The following is a 19,090-nucleotide window of genomic DNA, read 5'->3' on the forward strand; positions in this document are numbered from 1 at the left end:
GTTGGCTGTGCGTTGGCTGTGCGTTGGCTGTGCGCTGGCTGTGCGTTGAATGCGCGGTGCTGCACAGCGTGTTGCTAGCGCACGGAACGAATGGTCCGCGCATTACAGAGCGTATACAGAGCGCACATGTTAAAAAATCCAACGAATGCGCCCTGTATGCGCGCAGCGCGCTAGCAACACGCTGTGCATTCGTTGTCAACTCGCTAGCTTCTCCCAAATCCTGACAAAAGTTGGGCGCACAACGACGCACTGATCTATTTTCCATTTTTTGATTAATTTTCAGTGCGCGGGCCGTGCGTCGTGTATGTGTGACTGGGGCATTAATTAAACTCGCGAAGCATACGGAGTCGCGTTGTCAGAAAATATCGTGAGTAGCGATAACATAATGCATTTAAAATGTCGTAGGTTTCCCAGCAATGTGTCGTGCAAATGTTGCGAAAGTTTTGACACATGGTGGTCATGACTATTTGCGATGTTTCAGACAGCTGGTCCCATGTCGGGTATGATTTTTACCCTTTCCGAAGTGCTGATTGCTCACTCTACTAATTGGCAATCTATTACGATTAATATTTCAGAGCACCGACCGACAGCTCCTGCGAATGTCACACTGTATCCAGCGCAGAACTCGATATACATCAACTGGACAATGTTGATCAAGGAATCAAATGCTCCGGAATACTTCACCCTCTGGTGTGTGTTAATAATACTAACACTGCCGGTATTTCTAGCATTGCATGATAGCTGAGTGTAACCCATCTTTATATGTTTTATCAATCAAAACAGGATCGATTTAAATAAGTGTTACGTAGATTTGAGGGGTTTAATCATATTAGCCATTTGATGTACATCTTCTCAAATGCCTGATGGCTAATCTCTAAGCCCTAATCCTAACCTACTAATTGCCAACTTCTTGATTTGCGCCGATGCTTTCTTCTTCGGTTCTCTTGATAACTCGAGTCGAACTCGACTGAACTAAGATCAAAATGCGTTCACGTTATTTTCGCGTCAGGTTTAGACCGAGCCATCGGAAGCGCTTCTCCACCACGAGGATAACGTCGCCCACTGCCGTCGCCTACACACTCGACAACCTACAGCCGGACACGAAATACGTCATGTTTCTCGTCGCTCACAACGTCATCGGAAGCTCGTCGTTCAGCGACCTCAAATCCGAATACACGCTCCCCGAACTCGTCGAAGCTAACATGACCTTCGCCGAACCGGAACCGATATTAAGTTGCCGAATCGGTGCTGACACGGCATCCTGTCACCCGGAGACGGTGGCGCCGACTAGCGTGCGCGCGATTGCGACGTCGACGGTAGCGCCGCCGCAGCTGCGGCGCAACGCCTCCGTGGAGTACGCGGAACCGCACTTCAACGACACGAACTTCGAGAAGTTCATACTGAAGATTCTCAACGAGATCTTCCCGAAGTGGCTCGACTACGAGCAGCGACGCGTCAACGACGTCGAACCGACTACGTCGATGCAGGAGCACGTCGAGATGCTTGCTTCGGGAGTGTTTCTCGTACCGGAGTACTCGCGCGACAGAGGCGGCGACGCGCACGCGCGCGACAAGCCGACGACGTTGGGAACACGGAGCGCCGCGAGCGACGCCTCGGCGCGTAGCACTCAGCGAGATGGAGGAGAAGAAGCCGCTACCGCCGCGACGCTGCGACGCGGGGAGGCGCCGAATGACGTCGAGCCGTCTGCGACGCGGCAGCCGCGCACCGACGCGCCGACAGACAACCTCAATCGGAACGACGACGACGACGATGATGATGGCGATGACGATGACGATGACAATGGGGATGAAAGGGGAGAAGATGACGATGAGGTGGAGGTGGCGCGTGACCGCTACATGGCCGCCAGGGTCAGCGAGCCGTTCGCGTACGACGTATCGGACATGCTCACGGACTCACTCGACTTCATCGACGAGTTTCATAGCGATCCGATCGCTACGCCGGAACTGCCGCGGCAAGGTCAGCGATCGGGGTCACGGTCACGTCACAGGTCGCGCGTTGCCGACGTTAAGGCTTCCGCTAGGCAGGATCAACAGATGACTTTTCCAGCAGGACGCCGAAAGGACCGCTATGAACGCCATCAAGGTACCAGTTTTGTAGCTTGCTGGGTGAGTGTGTATGATGGGCTGTAGATGGCGGGAGGTAGGCGGAAAAGGTGCTTAACAGCGACTACGGTGAACTGCACACGACCAACTGCCCAGATCGCAAACCGTGCGTGGCTTTACCCTCCAGCCAAAATGAGATAGCAGTACCCTGATATGAGTATAAACGTTTACCATCATACACCGAAGATTATCATAATCTATCTATATATATATTATACTCATATATACACTATGCTAGGGAGCCAATGCGTTTCACCTTTTTCGTAAACTCCGACTCCTGAGTATGACCTCTTCTTTTCAAATATCAAAAACTAACAAAGTCCGATTTCTTCTAGCAAATAATATAGGCATGCGCGCAAACACCATTCACGATATAACCTATCGCACGTTTTAAGAATGTTTGAAAGATTTTTCGCTTTACAATTAATAAAAAAGAACCATTGGGAACGACAAATGTTCTCAATACAGGTGTAGGATTTCAACTAAATTTATTAATATAATTTATTTAACACCATGTACTACTTCTAATGCGCGACATTAGCACGGAAAAACGACAATCAAAAATAGGCATACCAACGACATTACAGAAAATCGGGATATGAAGAAGATTGGGGGTTCTCTTATTATAATAAGGAAGCCATGCACCTAACAATGCTGACAACAAAATGACATATGATTTAGCAGATAGTACGCATCCACCCAGACGCGTCTGACTTGATAATCTATTGCATGCACGTTTCTAAAGGTTTGAAAGATTTTCCGATTCATAATTAATGAAGTGGCCCATTGCGTACAACATTGTCATATCTAACTACTCTTGGGTATATGCTCATGACAGATGTATAATCTCAACAAAAGTATTAAGTAGTGCCGTAGCAACCGTGGACGGGGGCTGGCGTGGCAGTTGTTCAACAGGAGCAGCCTGTTTTCAGAAACAAAATTAGTCTGAACTCGTAGAGCGTTGACAAAACTTTATTTCGTAAAGTTATGAGGGAATTTGCCAGGATCTTTCCTTCTCGCAACGTTACGATATTTTTGTCAATGGTCTACAAGAAAAATTTAATGTTACGACCAATTTTAAGACAAAATTCGTTTCTAACCACGCGCCCCATGCCTTGGCAGCGGTAACGGCGAAATGCCCACGGTCACTGCCAAGGCAACCCGCGTGCAAGGTTTGCCCCTCCAGGCAAAATGAGTTAGCTGCGGTCCTGGTATACATGGAAAATGATACTAATAAATGCAGTGTGATGACGGCTCAGAGCAGGCTACGATGCCGGTTTTACTTACAAGGTTGGTATATCTAAAACATGTTAAAAATTAAGCGTTCAAATATGGATTTGTCGTAGGCTATAGTTGGCAGTGTGTCTGTCTATTGCAGATTGCGACTATAATGGATTAGAGTACAGCCATGGTACGGTGTTCACACCTATCGAGGATCCATGCTCCATCTGTGCCTGCATGGTAATATGTCATTGTAGATGCCAATTACTGTAACCGGGTGCAATTACTGTGACAACTATATATATATATATATATATATTCACTTACAGCTATTGCTACTATACTGTCCGGTAGCCTTTTCTGCCATGTTAACTTGATTCTGTGGTTGTTGTTGATATTATTATTATTGTTATTATTGATGTTTCTGCTGCTGCTGGTGCTGCTACCTGCTATTGTTGTTGACGTGGTTAGTGTCATTACTGCTGTACAGCTGTATAATCAATGATGTTATGTTAACGGGGACGTGTCTATTCCTCAGGATGGCGACGTCAGGTGTAAATTAGCAACGTGTCCCGCACTGGACTGCCAGGACAGTGAGCCATACCAACCTGCCGCCCTCTGCTGCCCGATCTGCGGACCAAGGCTGAAGCCACATTGCCGGGACGAAGTTGGCCAGATGCACGCTGTGGGTGGCAGCTGGACTAGAGGACCGCCAACATGTCAAATATGCACCTGCTTGGTAGGTTACACCGCGTATACGAATGTGGTGCCCACTCGCGCTTGATTAATTTCATAATAAATCTGTGCGCGCACGTGTATGCCTGCAATTGTCAGAGATACAGCTAGAGAGAGAGGTGGGGGAGGGAGGGAGATAGAAAGAGAGAGAGAGAGAGAGAGAGAGAGAGAGAGAGAGAGAGTGAGAGAGCGAGAGAGCGCTAGAGCGACCGAGCTGATGAGCGATAACGAGAGGGAGAGTGAGAGGGAGATATTTAGTAGCAGTTCTAAAAGGGAGTGTTGTTTGTATTGCAGCAAAAAGATGCCGAGCCACTGTGTAGCAATATAGTGTGCGACAGTCTGTGTAGCTACCCAGCTCCGAAGAAAGGTCAATGTTGTCCCATCTGTGAAGGATGCACTTACAACAATGTCACATACCGCGACGATGAGGTTTTTCCAGATCCAAACAACGAGTGTAATGAATGCAGATGTCTGGTACGCATCTTTGCGCACGCGCCGTTTTTCAGAATTTAACATTAACTGGAATTATATTGCGTGTCAATCGCTGACGTTATAAATGACTGTTACCGAAACAAATATAACGTCATAGTCAATTTATCAGCGATTCAGGTTAGAGGGAAACATGAAACAAGAAATAAGCTGATAACTATTAGTGATTTATGTTAATTCATTTAGGGAGGAAACATTCACTGTAGGAAGAAGGAATGTGTTACACCCTGCGTCAGTAATTACATACCACCTGGCCAGTGCTGCCCTCTATGTTCTGGTGAGTGTTCGGAAATTGCGTATGTGATATTCGAGAATGATAGGTTGCAATAATCCGCGTGATAACGCGAATAAGCAATAAGTGATAACGAAAAAAATATTTGGGGGATTAACTCAAAATTACTATATATTATGCTATTCATTAATTGCTATGCAGGAAACAGTCCTTTCATACCGTCTCAGATTAGTACATCGCTAGCAAACCCAGGCTGACTAGAACTGCTCTGTAATGAGATGTACAGCTTCAAGAAGAGAAGACAAAAAGAGTAGAGGGAAAATGAGAATTACCCCCTCACGGTGACATTGACTCGGCACGGTGACATTGACCCGTCACGGTGACATTGACCCATCACGGTGGCATTGACTCGTCACGGTGACATTGACCCATCACGGTGGCATTGACTCGTCACGGTGACATTGACCCATCACGGTGGCATTACCCCGTCACGGTGACACTACCCCGTCACGGTTGCAATACTCCCTCATGGTAACAGTACCGCCTCATCATGGCATTTCTTCTTCACGGTGACATTCTGCGTCGCAGGAATACTGAACGTGAGGAAGCGTCTGCGTAACGTCGCCGTGATGGCGGGAAACCGGGTGACGCTCAAGTGCGGCATCACGGGCAAGCCGCGGCCGCGCATCTACTGGATGAAGGACGGTACCCTGGTCGAGCCGCGCGGACGCCGTCTCAAGCTGCGCACGAACCGACGCGCCAGCACACTGCGGCTCAGGGTATGGTCCGCAGGGCAGTTGATCCGGTTCACAGCGGTTGAACTTCGGTTCGAAGCCCAAGAGAAACGAATAACGAAAGTGCCGAGTAGTAGTATCGACGAATAATCGCCGACTACTTGTCGAAGTATTAGTAATATGGTGTGTTTTGTTATTAGCCAATATATCTAGATTGTCACGCGTTAGAAGCGCTACAAAGGTACCGCAATCATGCGGAAGCAACGCGCAAATGATTGAATCGAGTGATATAGATCTCTCTCTCTCTCTCTCTCTCTCGCTCTCTCTCTATTATTATCTATCTGTCTATGCGTAATCTATCTAGTTTATCTATCTATCTATGCTATCTATCTATCTAGCTATCTATCTAGCTATTGTATCTATCTATCTATCTATCTATCTATCTTATGTATCTATCTATCTATATATCTATCTATCTATCTATCTATCTATCTATCTATCTATGCTATCCTATCGATCTATCTATCTAATCTATCTATATATGCTTACGTTCTCTCTCTCTCTTTCTCTCTCTTCTCTCTCTCTCTCTCTCTCTCGGCTCTCTGCTCTCTATATCTCTCTCTCTCTCCTTTCTCTCTCTCTCTCTCTCTCTCTCTCTCTCTCTTTCTCTCTCTCTCTACACACACACAGACAGACAGACAGACACACACACACACACAACACACACACACACACCACACACATACACGACACAAATATATATATATATATATATATATATATATATTATATATATATATATATATATACATTTGCAATTTGGAATGAGGAGATTTGACATGCGATGGTAAAGACGTGCCTTGCATGTTACTGTAGGATACAACAGTAGATGACTCCGGGTACTACAAGTGCGTAGCCAAGAATGGACGCGATCACGTGGAGACAGGAGCACACGTGTTGATCCATGAAACGTCCGGTACGACACACTCACGTCTACATATTCTTCTCTCTTTTGACTTTTGATTCCAAACATTTGGACATTAGATCCCATGGGGCAAACCTAACGTAAGACCTCCGCAACTGCGTTGGCTCTGCTTCCGTAACATGATTTGCCTAGCGGAGCTGCTCGCTGTTGTGTGGGCGAGATTGTCATCATCACGCTCATATCTGATCATATGTCTTATCACGCTAATTATCTGTACAATTAGTGCTAACTATTTCGACACTCACAGCCCACATTCAAAATGAAAAGTTAGCTGTACTTTACGCTATTATTAACGTCGTCAAGTTTCTAGCCGTTAGTAAGTTGGTAGTTAGTAAGTTGGTAGTTAGTAAGTTGGTAGTTAGTAAGTTGGTAGTTCGTAAGTTGGTAGTTAGTAAGTTGGTAGTTAGTAAGTTGGTAGTTAGTAAGTTGGTAGTCAGTAAGTTAGTAAGTAGCAAGATAGCCTTTTCTTTCCTTCGTCTAACCTTATTCACTTTGCCACTACGTTTAGAAGAGAGCGTAAAACCATGGGTGTGCACGAAGACGTGAACGGGTCTGAAATAAGTTATCCTTGATTGTAAGAGTCCGTATGACCATCTACGCAAATATTTACTGAACCGTATTATCCATCTGCCTTCGTCTCTGGAATGATTTTCAGCGGAAGTCCTTCCGGCGGATTTCTTCCACGATGACAACAAGGATGGATCCAGGCAACAGCAACTTCTAATCCCGGAACCTGTAGAGGGCGATACCTACCGGGAACGGCCGAGGACAGCGACTGGGAGCGGAACGGACAGCGAGCAGACGGCAGCCGAGGGGCACCTGTATGAAATCTACAACCTGTGCGTGACATACCGCGGCTCGGTGTGTACGGACCAGCTCGGCAACCAGAGCGTGTACCCGGGCGACGACACGATGCCGGACATCGAGCGCGGCCTCGTCGAGAATCTCTACCATATCATAGCGCTGCTCAGCGACGCGATGGACTCCACCTGCTCGCGCTACCTGCACCCTGCCATCTGCCACTACACGCTGCCGACGTGCGCCGGCTCTGCTGGTCACATCGCGCAGAAGAATCTCTGCAGAGAGGACTGCGAGCGACTGAAGGGAGGCGTCTGCGCGCGCGTCTACGAGACTGTCGCCGCGTCGTCCGACCAGTTCCAGCGCCGCATATCGCTGCCGAAATGTCAGTACCTGCCGCTGCAGACAGATGGCGCTGACTGCGTTAACGTGTTCCCGCAGGAGGAACTTTACAGAGGTGAGCGTCAAAGACACGCGCTTTTTTACGATGTGTTGCGCGAATTTACATCCGCTATTTATTCCGCTAATGGTGCCAGTTAGGCTTTCCCTCTTTACTGATACAAAACACTTACACGGCCTGAATAAATGGGCAGGCCTCCAGTTGTTGCCTTGCCAATGCGTGTGAGATATGACACGAATATGATTGGCCATTGTACTCAAGTCAACCGTGGTTAAACGGGGCCATAAGTCAACCGCGACAAAATTCTAGCCCTTTTATACAATCAGAAGCCTCGTTACACATAATTTAACGCCGGATAAATTATTTTTACCGCGATTAATACACATATACCCACCTAGATAACTTTCTTTCCCCCATCTCTCCTCCTCTTCTCTCGCATTCTCATTAGCTGCCCCTCTCTTCCTCTTTCTTTCTTTATCTCCTTTCTATTTTTCTCTCTATCTTTCTCACACCGTCTCGCCCCTCTAGCTCTCGGTGTCTCTCTATCCCATCGTTTCCTTCCTCACCGCCTTGCTCATGTTATCGAGAATGAGAGACAGGGGACAGAGAGGAGGGTAGGCAGAGGGCAACGCGAGAGACAAAGAGATAGATAGATAGAGAGAGAGAGAGAGAGAGAGAGAGAGAGAGACGGAAAGGAAGGATGGAAAGCACGAAGGAAGGAAGGAAGGGAGTGAGTGGACACACACGCCGGCACGCACATATGGTTGGGTTAGAAGTAGTTTATTTTACCGCAGTTGAACTAATTTAACCGCGGTAATATTATTGGCCTTTTACCCACTCAGGGGCATTGTTACACATAATTCAACCGCGGATAAATGATTTCTATCGCGATTGAATTATTTCTACCGCCGTGGATTTATTTCTACCGCCGTTGATTTATTTCTACCTCGGTTGAATGATTTCTACCGCGGTTGAATTATTTCTGCATAGCATTTATACTGCATATAGCATGCACGCGTATTATAGGCACATATAATACGCGGTAAAGATAATTCAACCACGGTTCTATTATGTGTATCAATGCCTCTAATACACATAATGAGGCGAAGAAAATAATTTTTATGAGTACAACGGCCAACCATACACGAATGTATGATTTAACGATAACGCAATGCGTCGACACTATATTTGCAGATAGGTTATGCAAGTACAAGGACATGCTTATTCCGCACGGCACAACGGTGGCGATAGGGAACGTGGAGCAAGGCTTCTGTGAATCTTGCTCCTGTTACGTAAGCCACATAAACACAATCGCAACCATCTCACCGTAAAAGGCTAAATGTAGAAGAATATACATGGAAGAGATCTTCTGGAAGATACCAAATTGGCTATTGCGAGATTATTCGTTGATTACTTCGTTAATTATTTTTCGCGCTTATACAGAAAGGCGTAAATATTTGTGTGCGACTGACTTCCTGAAAATTCCCTCACGTGTATATCGATATTTTACCATTGCGACACCAGAGGGCGTATATCGTCTTATACGAACAATTAAATCTAAATTCATAGAATTTCATACGATTCGTTTGAAATCGTCATTGGAAGCAATTTTTAAAATGGCATGGCATGAATATATATTTCTTTATTTATATTTCTCTGTCTTTCTTTCTTTCTTTATTTATTTAGGCCACTCAGGTTAGATGCAAGATTGACACCTGCCCAGGAGATTGTCTGTATGAAGGAGAAGTGTACACGGATGGTCAAACATTTAAACACGCAGACGGACCTTGCGTGGGCTGCACTTGTCTGGTATCTAACAGCTGTGTATATAAATTACATACAAAATAAAATGTCGTAGATTTCCCCGAACGGGCCCTACCCATTGTTACCTTCGTTACACACATTATTTCATTGTTATTCCCAATAATTGTTAAAAAAGTAATATTAAAAATAATATTGTAACTATGCAGTTAACTAGAGAGCACATATCCACTAATAGTGGGATATGAAAAACATCTCTACGAATTTCTCACTTGTTCAATATTTTCTCACTTGTTCAATATTATTATTAATTACAAGGTGCATGACCTTCCTGAATTTGTCTACACTGTAACATAGGAAAATACCTGTGTTTGTAATGCCCATGCTGTGTTTGTAATGCACTGTATGCTAAATGAAACATTCAAAGTACAGAGCACATACTCACCTGTACTTTAACATTCAAAATTACTATCCCAACCTCTCCTATATGACGCTCAGTGTATCATTGCCACAATATTCATATAATGTCGTACATGCTAGTTTGCTACCTCTGGCAAATGTCTCAAGTTACGGTTTGAGATCTGCGGGGGTGGGGGACTGTCAGGAACATGAAAAATAGCTATGAAATCATAGTCTAAAATAAGATTTTTTTTAAAGAGATAGACTTTAAAATGTCATAACTTTTTCAAAATGATTTGTGCATGTGAAAAAAGAAATTATATGTTAGACGTTTTTTTGTGACGAATTATATCGGATGCAGACACTGTGCGCGTTCTTCTTGCAGAATGGCACGGTGTCGTGTGAGCGAGAGGTATGTAGAGAGACGTGCACTCACGGAACGAGATCCGCGGCTCAGTGCTGCAGCGAATGCTTGGTATGCGACTACAATGGCGAGATTCACCGAGAGGGCGCCACCTTCAAGCCAGCCGTCGCCAATTCGTGCGACATCTGTTCGTGTCAGGTATGAGAGAATGATTTCGAGAGCGGCGGCACCGCTATCGCTACGATAAGTATGAGTCAGTTGGAGCAGGTGTGAGAAGAAGGTATACGCATGAGCTGTCTGCATCCGTAACCCCCGTCGATTCTCTGCGCGGACGAGACCATCACAACACCAACAGTTAAGCTCGCTTCTGATAATATGCTAACCCTTATGCCAAACGCCTCCCATATATATTGCATGGGCAATAAAGCTCAAATCTCGATGCGCATATGCAATGCGACATGCACGCCATGCTAGGCACGCCCATACCCATGCGTATTAAGAGGTTTACCATGGGAGGGTGTGGAGGGGGGGGGTGTCTATCATGCTACAGAGACCGTGTCAATGCTCTCTGGCATACGATATGCACTGTATATGCAGGCTGATGTAATCACGGGCAGGGCAGGTATGCATGCTGATACGACTTATATTTAGACGTACAAAAATGTTACTTTCCGAGAGAAGCAAAGAAGCCCATGTATCCGCAAACGCACCCGGTTCACGATACCCCAAGTAGGCATCGCATATGCGTGGATGTATTCATCTGGCAGCATGCGATTAATGACTCATTGACTTAATACCATATTGTGATTTTGTAGGGAGGATCCGTCGTATGTGATGCAATGCCATGCCCATCGGCTACGTGCACCCACACTCAGCGCACCGAGAACACGTGCTGCCCCCAGTGCCAGTATTGTAACCACAGTGGCACACTCTACCGGCACGGTGAAACTTGGATTTCGGAAGAGGAACGCGGCCTGTGCGTGTGCAATGTATGTAAACAGCACGTTGCCTTCGTCTAATTCAATAGGAAATGGGTAGACGTACGTGCCTGATGTTGTTGCGATGGTGGTCAGTTATCATTTCAAAACGATGCGAATCCTTTTCAATATCGCACGTGAGCTTAGATAAATAGTCTAATAATGATATTTTCGTAAGAAAACGTAGATTTTATCTATATAGTTATTGTAAATCTCAGATGATGTGAGCCAGAAATCAATGCTCGACAATTCACGTTGTATGTTTGTTAAAAAAATTAGGATACAGAAGTTGTTTGCCACGAGGTGCGCTGCCCCACGCCCTGCCTGGATCCGCTGGTGGCGGAGAGCTGCCAAGCATGCAAGGGCTGCAGCCTCGATGGCGTCATGTACCTAGAGGGCGCTACGTTCAGGCTTAGCTTAGACAGCTGTGCCCAGTGTACTTGCCAGGTAAAGTAACCGAGGCCCTGACATAATTATGCACGCATGACAGTATTCCAATCAAATCAAATTATATTATGTAACATTTTATATCGTTATATTACGTTTTTAAATTTATTTATTATTAATAATGATTTATTATTATAATTATATTAATGTCTTTATTTACATATTATATTTCATTGTGTTATGATAAAATTATTATGTATGTTGTTATACATGTTATATCTTATACTACAGAAGAAGAGCTTTCCTTTCTAAATGTGTTATAGACTAAGAAAGTTGCGGCTTAACTTTTACAGGGTGGTTATCTACACTGCGGTCCGATCCACTGTCCGGGGCTCGCGTGTGCGCCTGAGATGAGAATTATTCCAGAAGGTTCCTGCTGCCCTGTCTGCATCAGCTCAGTAAACACAACAGTTACCACGGGTTGCCACATCGATGACTTGTGGTACGGCAACGGCACTCAGTTCAAGTTGGGATCGTGTACGACGTGCACATGTGAGGTTGGTATACTATTATATACACGCATAAACACGTGAATAGTGGCAGCTACACGCGTTATTATATTTAAAACTAAACATCACACGCGCAGTCTCAATAGGGGGAATTAAGTACTTTGTGATTTCTAATACGGCGAAATGAATATGAAATCAATTAATTCGAATATAGATGAAATTAACTCAAAACAGCGTGATCTAGATGGTCGGCAGTAGAACGTTGGACGTTCACGATGTTTTTGCGTGTTTGTAGAATGGAGACATGTCATGTGCAACGGTGCAATGCCCGTCCCTGGATTGTCCCTCGGAAAGGCAGGTGTTGTGGCACGACAGGTGCTGCACGGAATGTCTGAGTGAGTACACGCATGCATGCACGCACCCACGCACGCACGCACGCACGCATACATGCACGCATTATCGTACGCACGTACGCACGCACGCACGCTCGTACGCACGTACGCACGCACGCACGTACGCACGCACGCACGCACGCACGCACGCACGCACGTACGTACGCAGGCACGCACGCACGCACGTACACACGCATGCACGCACGCACGCTCATACGCACGTACGCACGCACGCATGCACGTACGCACGCGCGTACGCACATACGTACACACGCATGCACGCACGCACGCTCGTACGCACGTACGCACGCACGTACGCACGTACGTACACACGCATGCACGCACGCACGCTCGTACGCACGTACGTAGGCATGTACGCACGTACGTACATACGTACACACGCATGCACGCACGCACGCTCGTACGCTAGCACGTACGCACGCACGCACGTACGCACGTACGCACGCACGTACGCACGCACGTACGTGCACACGCATGCACACACGCACGCTCGTACGCACGTACGTACGCCTGTACGCACGCACGTACGCACGTATACGTACACACGCATGCACGCACGCACGCTCGTACGCACGTACGCACGTACGCACGTACGAACGCACGCACGCACGCACGCACGCACGTACGTTATATGATCACGTTTATATTGTAAAACACGTTTATATTATAAAATCAAGTAGAAACGGGAAAAAAACAAGAGCACGTTTGCGTGTGTGCTGTGAAGCGGACGTCCGCGTGATTATCACGTCGCAATCTGATTCAATCTTCGCAAATGTAAAATATAGATGAACACGCTCCCGCGATAACCACACATGCCGCTTCCGTATATATCTGTGAAATCTAGATCTAGGCGTATCTATAGCATAGTATAGCTTACGTATTTCTTATGGCGGCATATCCTCTTATGGAACCGGATGTTACGTAATGCACGTTGCATTTATTTTAGATACTAGCTGCGTTCATGATGGAAACATATACGAGAGTGGGGAGAGCTTCGTTTCAGCCGGAGATCCCTGCACACGATGTAACTGTGACGGTGGAAATGTCTCCTGTGCGTCAATCACGTGCCCGAATATCAGAACATGCCCTCAGGTATGATGTGTGCGTGTGCGTGTGCGTGTGCGTGTGCGTGTGCGTGTGCGTGTGCGTGTGCGTGTGCGTGTGCGTGTGAGTGTGAGTGTGCGTGTGCGCGTGCATGTGTGTGTATGTGTGTACATGTGCGTGTGCGCGTGTGTGTACGTGCGTGTGCATGCGTACGTGCGTGCGTGCGTGTGCGTGTGCGTGTGCGTGTGCGTGTGCGTGTGCGTGTGCGTGTGCGTGTGCGTGTACGCGCGCGTACTAGTTTATGCCGGTGAGCGCCGAATCTGAGCGCTTTGTCAGAAGTCAAATGTAAAGCACAGCTATCACATGAGATACTGTACATGTGATGGTGGTATGGTGCAAACCCTAGTGTAGACGAACATCGCGCTAAACATACTTACAGATGAAAAGTAAGGCAAAGGAGTATTTCCTTACATGCAATATGTAAACGTGCATGACTAATTCAACGGTCCATGCCATTATTATTGATTCTAGAACGTTACGTTAGAGTATAACATAGACGTTTACTACCGTACGCAGCATAATATATGCAGAACCCACGTAGACACGTTCTATGTACATCACTATTCGATACATGGGTAGGCTTTCTATGTTGAACGTTGGCATACCTCAACACAGACGTATATCTTAGTACACCTAAGCACAAAGGACTCATGTACGTAATCTCGCATTCGACCTGGCCGCTTAGAGATCAGGATGGTGTACTTTACATACAGAGACCAGGTCAACGGCCATACAAAGCTAATGTACCTTACTCATACACAATGAAGAGCTAATGGAATATGTTCGTGGTAGTGAGCGATGTAACTAGTTCGCAAAATGCAGGTGAAGCCGCATTTAGCCACGTGATCCCACAGCGTCAACGTTATGGAGTGTGACGGATCATGATCATATCACTGAGAATATACCACCACTTACCCGTGTAGCATGTCTTCGTATATCATGTTTACCCGAGTTGATACGGGAAGAACATAAAATGTATTATTTTTGCGGTATATAAGACGCATCGGCGTATAGGACGCACCCTAAATCTCTCATGAAATATGCGGATAAATATAATTGTTTCTTTCCATGTAGTTTTATACAATGCTTATAAATACCGCAATCGAACACAAATGAGAGTATAATTGGTAATGACTCGAGGGGGACGATTTTTAGTTCAGTTGCTTGTGGCGGGGCAACGATGGTTCTAGTGTTTTAATTGCGATACGGGTGGATACCAAGATCTCAAGCTGAACCGCCCAAATTTGTTCTTCATTATATAGGGCGCATGGTGGTCATGAGCGTCAAATCTTGTTTAAAAAAAATATGCGTCTTCTATATCGCAAAATACGGCACGTGTGTCGTGAGTGCGACACATGATAATGATCACGGGTCGTCGTTATTGCAGGGGCAAGTGACGGGTCTGCGACCGGGCGACTGTTGCGACACGTGCATCCGGCGACCGGCACGCTGTCTCACCTACGGCATGCAGCAGTACGTTACCTACGACGCCTACACGGCGACGCTGCCGCGCAGCCACTGCCCCCTGGTGCTGACCGAGTCGTGCGAGAACGCCGCCGGCTTCCAAGTGCTGCTCGAATTCCAGCGGCCGCGACTCAACCTCTTCGAATCGCTCTTCGGAGAAGCGGCGGCGACGCGTCGGAGCGAGCGGGCGGCGACGCGCCGGAAGTCGCGGCGGAGGCAGCGCATTAATCCGTCGGACGTGTCCGAGATGAGCGTGCGGATCTACTTTTCGAACTACACGATCCTGCTTAGCGAACGTCGGCAGATCCTCGTCAACGGCTGGTCGGTGGCGCTGCCGTACGACGGCGGTACTATTAGCGTGTCGGAGGAAGGCACGCTGCTGGTGCTCGGCCTGCGGCCAGGCGTCACGCTGCGATGGGATGGCAGCCATTACGTTGAAGTGGAGGTGCAGGGTTACCACGGCAACGGCACGTGCGGCCTGTGCGGAAACTTCAACGGAAATCAGACGGACGATGCCGATAGGTAAAACTCGCGGCGAGTGAGTGTGCGCGCGGATGAGGGTGCGTGCGAGTGAGTGTGCGTGTGTGCGAGTGAGTGTGCGCGTGTGAGTGAGGGTGCGTGCGAGTGAGTGTGCGTGTGTGCGGGTGAGTGTGCGTACGAGTGAGTGTGCGTGCGAGTGAGTGCGAGTGAGTGTTGGTGTGAGTGAGTGAGTGTGCATGCGAGTGAGTGTGCGTGCGAGTGAGGGTGCGTGTGACTGAGTGTGGGTGTGAGTGAGTGAGTGTGCATGCGAGTGAGTGTGCGCGCGAGTGAGGGTGCGTATGAGTGAGTGTGCCTGTGAGTGAGTGTGCGGGTGAGTGAGTGCGCGTGCGAGTGAATGCAAACACAAACGCCATAGGGTGTGTATTAATGACTTAACTAAATGCAAAACTAGTATGAGTGAGTGTGCGTGTGAGTGAGGGAACTAATGCATTTAACAATGCATTCGAACAATTTTAACCCAATTCTTTGCCTAAACGTTGACGCCTGGACCATGTGGAGACCTGGGAAATCATACTAATCGTGTGTATAGATTATCTATACACTGTAAGTTAGTTGGTTGTATTTGCTTTGCCGCAGAGAGTTCAGCAATAGCTTGCAGCCACGGCAAGGCAGCGGCATTGACGAGAAAGACTGCCAATCTAGAAGGTTGAGAAAATGTCGACCTAAGAAGCGCATGAAGGCGTCATGCGAGATGCTGCGTCAGGTACAGCAAACGCCACGGCATTATTCGGGAAAATTTACACGGATTGTTTGAATCGGCCCGCCCTATATATATTTTGTAACCCACGCCGAGAACATTGTTTCACGAGTCCTGCGTAGATTCCACACTGACTAGAAAATCAATCGATTTTGATGAATTTCCATTACGATGTTCAGGTGGGCCTACTCGCAGCACACTGTGGATATATAGAGGGTCATTCGTTGTTTCAATTACACATCAACCCGTCATTCAATGAGCTTTATCTATCTCACACAACCTCAAACTAAGTCCTTCTCTCATAGAACCTTACACTAAATCTATCTCTTACACAACCTCAAACTATCTTCATCTCTTATAGAATTCCCGTTAAATCCATCTCTTACCGAAGCTCACACTATCTCCACCTCGCACAGACTCTAAACTCGCAGAACCCAACAATAAATCCATCTCTTACAGAACCTCGCAATATCTCCAAGTCTCAGTCACTCTAACACTAACTCCATATCTTAGTGAACCTTACACTCACTTCATCTCTTGCAGAACCTGATCTTCCGGCCCGCGCACCAGTTCGTCAGCCCCGGTCCGTACGTGTCGGCGTGTAAGCAGGCGAGCTGCATGTCGAAGAACCCACAGCGCGGGGTGTGTGACGTTATGGCAGCGTACGCGCGCGAGGTCCGTCAACACGGATTCATCGTGGAGTGGAGGGAGATGGCCGACTGCGGTAAGCCGTCGTGTAGATGTGGTGGTGATGAGGGGGTGGGGCGGCGGACTGCGGTAAGCCGTCGTGTAGACGTGGTGGTGATGAGGGGGTGGGGCGGCGGACTGCGGTAAGCCGTCGTGTAGACGTGGTAGTGATGAGGGGGTGGGGCGGCGGACTGCGGTAAGCCCGCATGTAATTCACTTAAACTTTCTCTCATTACATACTTCTCCTGCGTTGTTCTAGTTATCGACTGTCCGACCAATGCGACATTCATGGAATGCGGACCAGAGTGTCACAGATCATGCGACCAGCTGCACTCGACCGACACCTGCTACAGCTACGGATGCGTGCCAGGCTGCTTCTGCGACGCCGGCTACATCCAGGACGACGACAAGTGTATTCCCACGGACCAGTGTCCCGATGCGTCATGACAGGCTCCGTCTCCGTAGCTCAGTAGCGCGTATATAGATGAGAGCAACGATAGTTGGAACAGCCGTGACGGCGACGTGCGGCTAGCGAGCATTTCGCGCCGTACCGTCGCGGATTAGACACGAGATGACGACGATCGATGACGTCACGCTTGTAAGAAAGATGGCGGCGATTCTCGGCGGGCAGGTGACTGAGGTATCGGATTCGCCGGAGAACGCCGGCGTATTACGTGTTGGAATCGATTGCGGTGTAATAGGGTAGTAGAGAGCGCGTGACGACGTCGCCGAGACATGAGTAATCAGCAGAGCGGTGATTTAATCTTAATTGCGAGCTAAATTATGAGTTTTCCTCACCGTACTACGTGTGCTTATCACACTACCGCTGTCAATGTGGCCGCCTATTCTGGCGGTTGTTGGTAAGCTGTTCGGGCATGATAAACGAGTTGCGTATATTTGTCTGTGAACTGTGATAACATTCCATTGAGGTGCTACCTAGGTTAATGATGTACATTGAATGTAAGTATACGCACTGTTCAAACTCTACAACGATACAGCTTTTATTAGACTCGAATTTGATATAGCTGGAGAATAATAATATGCACAGTATTATACGGACCAATTTTAAAATGTTAACATTATATGATTTAACCGTAAGGTATATGTATTTGAACTCATGACGCTAGCTGCTATGATGCCAACTAGGACTTATGAGGGCTGCCGGGATAGCTCATGTTTTTCCTGGGAAAGAACCGAATTGAGTATTAATTAGAAGAGTCTAGTTGTGGTTATAAAAAAAACCAGAAAGAGAAGTAGCAATAAGCGCGTTATTTCAATAAGATTCAGTGCAGTTAACATAATTATATCACGTGGTTATGAGTATAGGCTTCCACATGGCGTTGGGGAGGGGGAAATTACATGATGAACGCGAGAGGGAATAATCCTCAGTATAGTTGTGAGATCGATTACGTAATTAGAAGGGCAGACGTGAATCTATCGTATGAGACAGGTCACTTCGACCAGCGATCTTTAACTAATGCATTGATCCCCTCAACTATGTGTAAATAGAAACTTCATAAAACTGTAATAAACGTGTACATGAAAATGTTCGCGAGATGTTAATGAAATGTGTAGTAACACATTATTCGCTACAACTATAGTCACCCTAACAGTCGTTACTTAACGACATCATGTCCGTATCTTCGTCGTACAATGTATCGCCACGTGTTATCTGCGCGGCTTGGTTGTACACGCAGTACTACATTGTGCACGTACCATGCTATTTCAAAGTATTTGCCACGATCAATTTCGCTTTTTGACATACATAACCGCGCGCAAAAAAACGCTTCACCGTATGATTATATGCCGGTAATTTCATTATTAGCGATGATACGGTTACACCATGCCCTGTGGGCTTCGTAACGTTAGCTATAATTAAACATCGCTAACTACAGATGATAGATAGCTCACTCATAGTAACACCGTGGAAACTGGAACGAGAGAAAACACAATTAACTGTGACCGAAACAGTGCATATAACTAACGAAAGAACAAGTCTACAGTAAAACAACACATATACCTAACAGTGAATTACAACATTCCCACTTGTAAAAAAAATTACATCACTAAC

At 46.8% G+C, this 19,090-nt stretch overlaps 1 protein-coding gene across 1 annotated transcript in view; it reads left to right on the plus strand.

Annotated features, from left to right (window-relative positions):
* Positions 1 to 18,569, plus strand: part of LOC106814344 — a 32,230-nt gene extending 13,661 nt beyond the window's left edge. The window contains exons 13-33 of the mRNA XM_014818648.1: positions 576 to 690; positions 1,010 to 2,103; positions 3,502 to 3,584; positions 3,883 to 4,083; positions 4,374 to 4,553; positions 4,755 to 4,845; positions 5,389 to 5,579; positions 6,411 to 6,510; positions 7,175 to 7,774; positions 8,912 to 9,009; positions 9,404 to 9,526; positions 10,263 to 10,439; positions 11,057 to 11,230; positions 11,498 to 11,665; positions 11,959 to 12,162; positions 12,410 to 12,509; positions 13,474 to 13,619; positions 15,019 to 15,617; positions 16,212 to 16,338; positions 16,876 to 17,056; positions 17,279 to 18,569. Coding sequence (XP_014674134.1) covers positions 576 to 690; positions 1,010 to 2,103; positions 3,502 to 3,584; positions 3,883 to 4,083; positions 4,374 to 4,553; positions 4,755 to 4,845; positions 5,389 to 5,579; positions 6,411 to 6,510; positions 7,175 to 7,774; positions 8,912 to 9,009; positions 9,404 to 9,526; positions 10,263 to 10,439; positions 11,057 to 11,230; positions 11,498 to 11,665; positions 11,959 to 12,162; positions 12,410 to 12,509; positions 13,474 to 13,619; positions 15,019 to 15,617; positions 16,212 to 16,338; positions 16,876 to 17,056; positions 17,279 to 17,466 — 4,940 coding nt within the window. The 3' untranslated portion in view covers positions 17,467 to 18,569. The remainder of the gene's footprint in view (positions 1 to 575; positions 691 to 1,009; positions 2,104 to 3,501; positions 3,585 to 3,882; positions 4,084 to 4,373; positions 4,554 to 4,754; positions 4,846 to 5,388; positions 5,580 to 6,410; positions 6,511 to 7,174; positions 7,775 to 8,911; positions 9,010 to 9,403; positions 9,527 to 10,262; positions 10,440 to 11,056; positions 11,231 to 11,497; positions 11,666 to 11,958; positions 12,163 to 12,409; positions 12,510 to 13,473; positions 13,620 to 15,018; positions 15,618 to 16,211; positions 16,339 to 16,875; positions 17,057 to 17,278) is intronic.
* The last annotated feature ends 521 nt before the right edge of the window (positions 18,570 to 19,090 follow it).

Source organism: Priapulus caudatus, unplaced genomic scaffold (assembly GCF_000485595.1).
Source record: "Priapulus caudatus unplaced genomic scaffold, Priapulus_caudatus-5.0.1 Scaffold26, whole genome shotgun sequence".
Classification (NCBI taxonomy): Eukaryota; Metazoa; Priapulida; class Priapulimorpha; order Priapulimorphida; family Priapulidae; genus Priapulus; species Priapulus caudatus.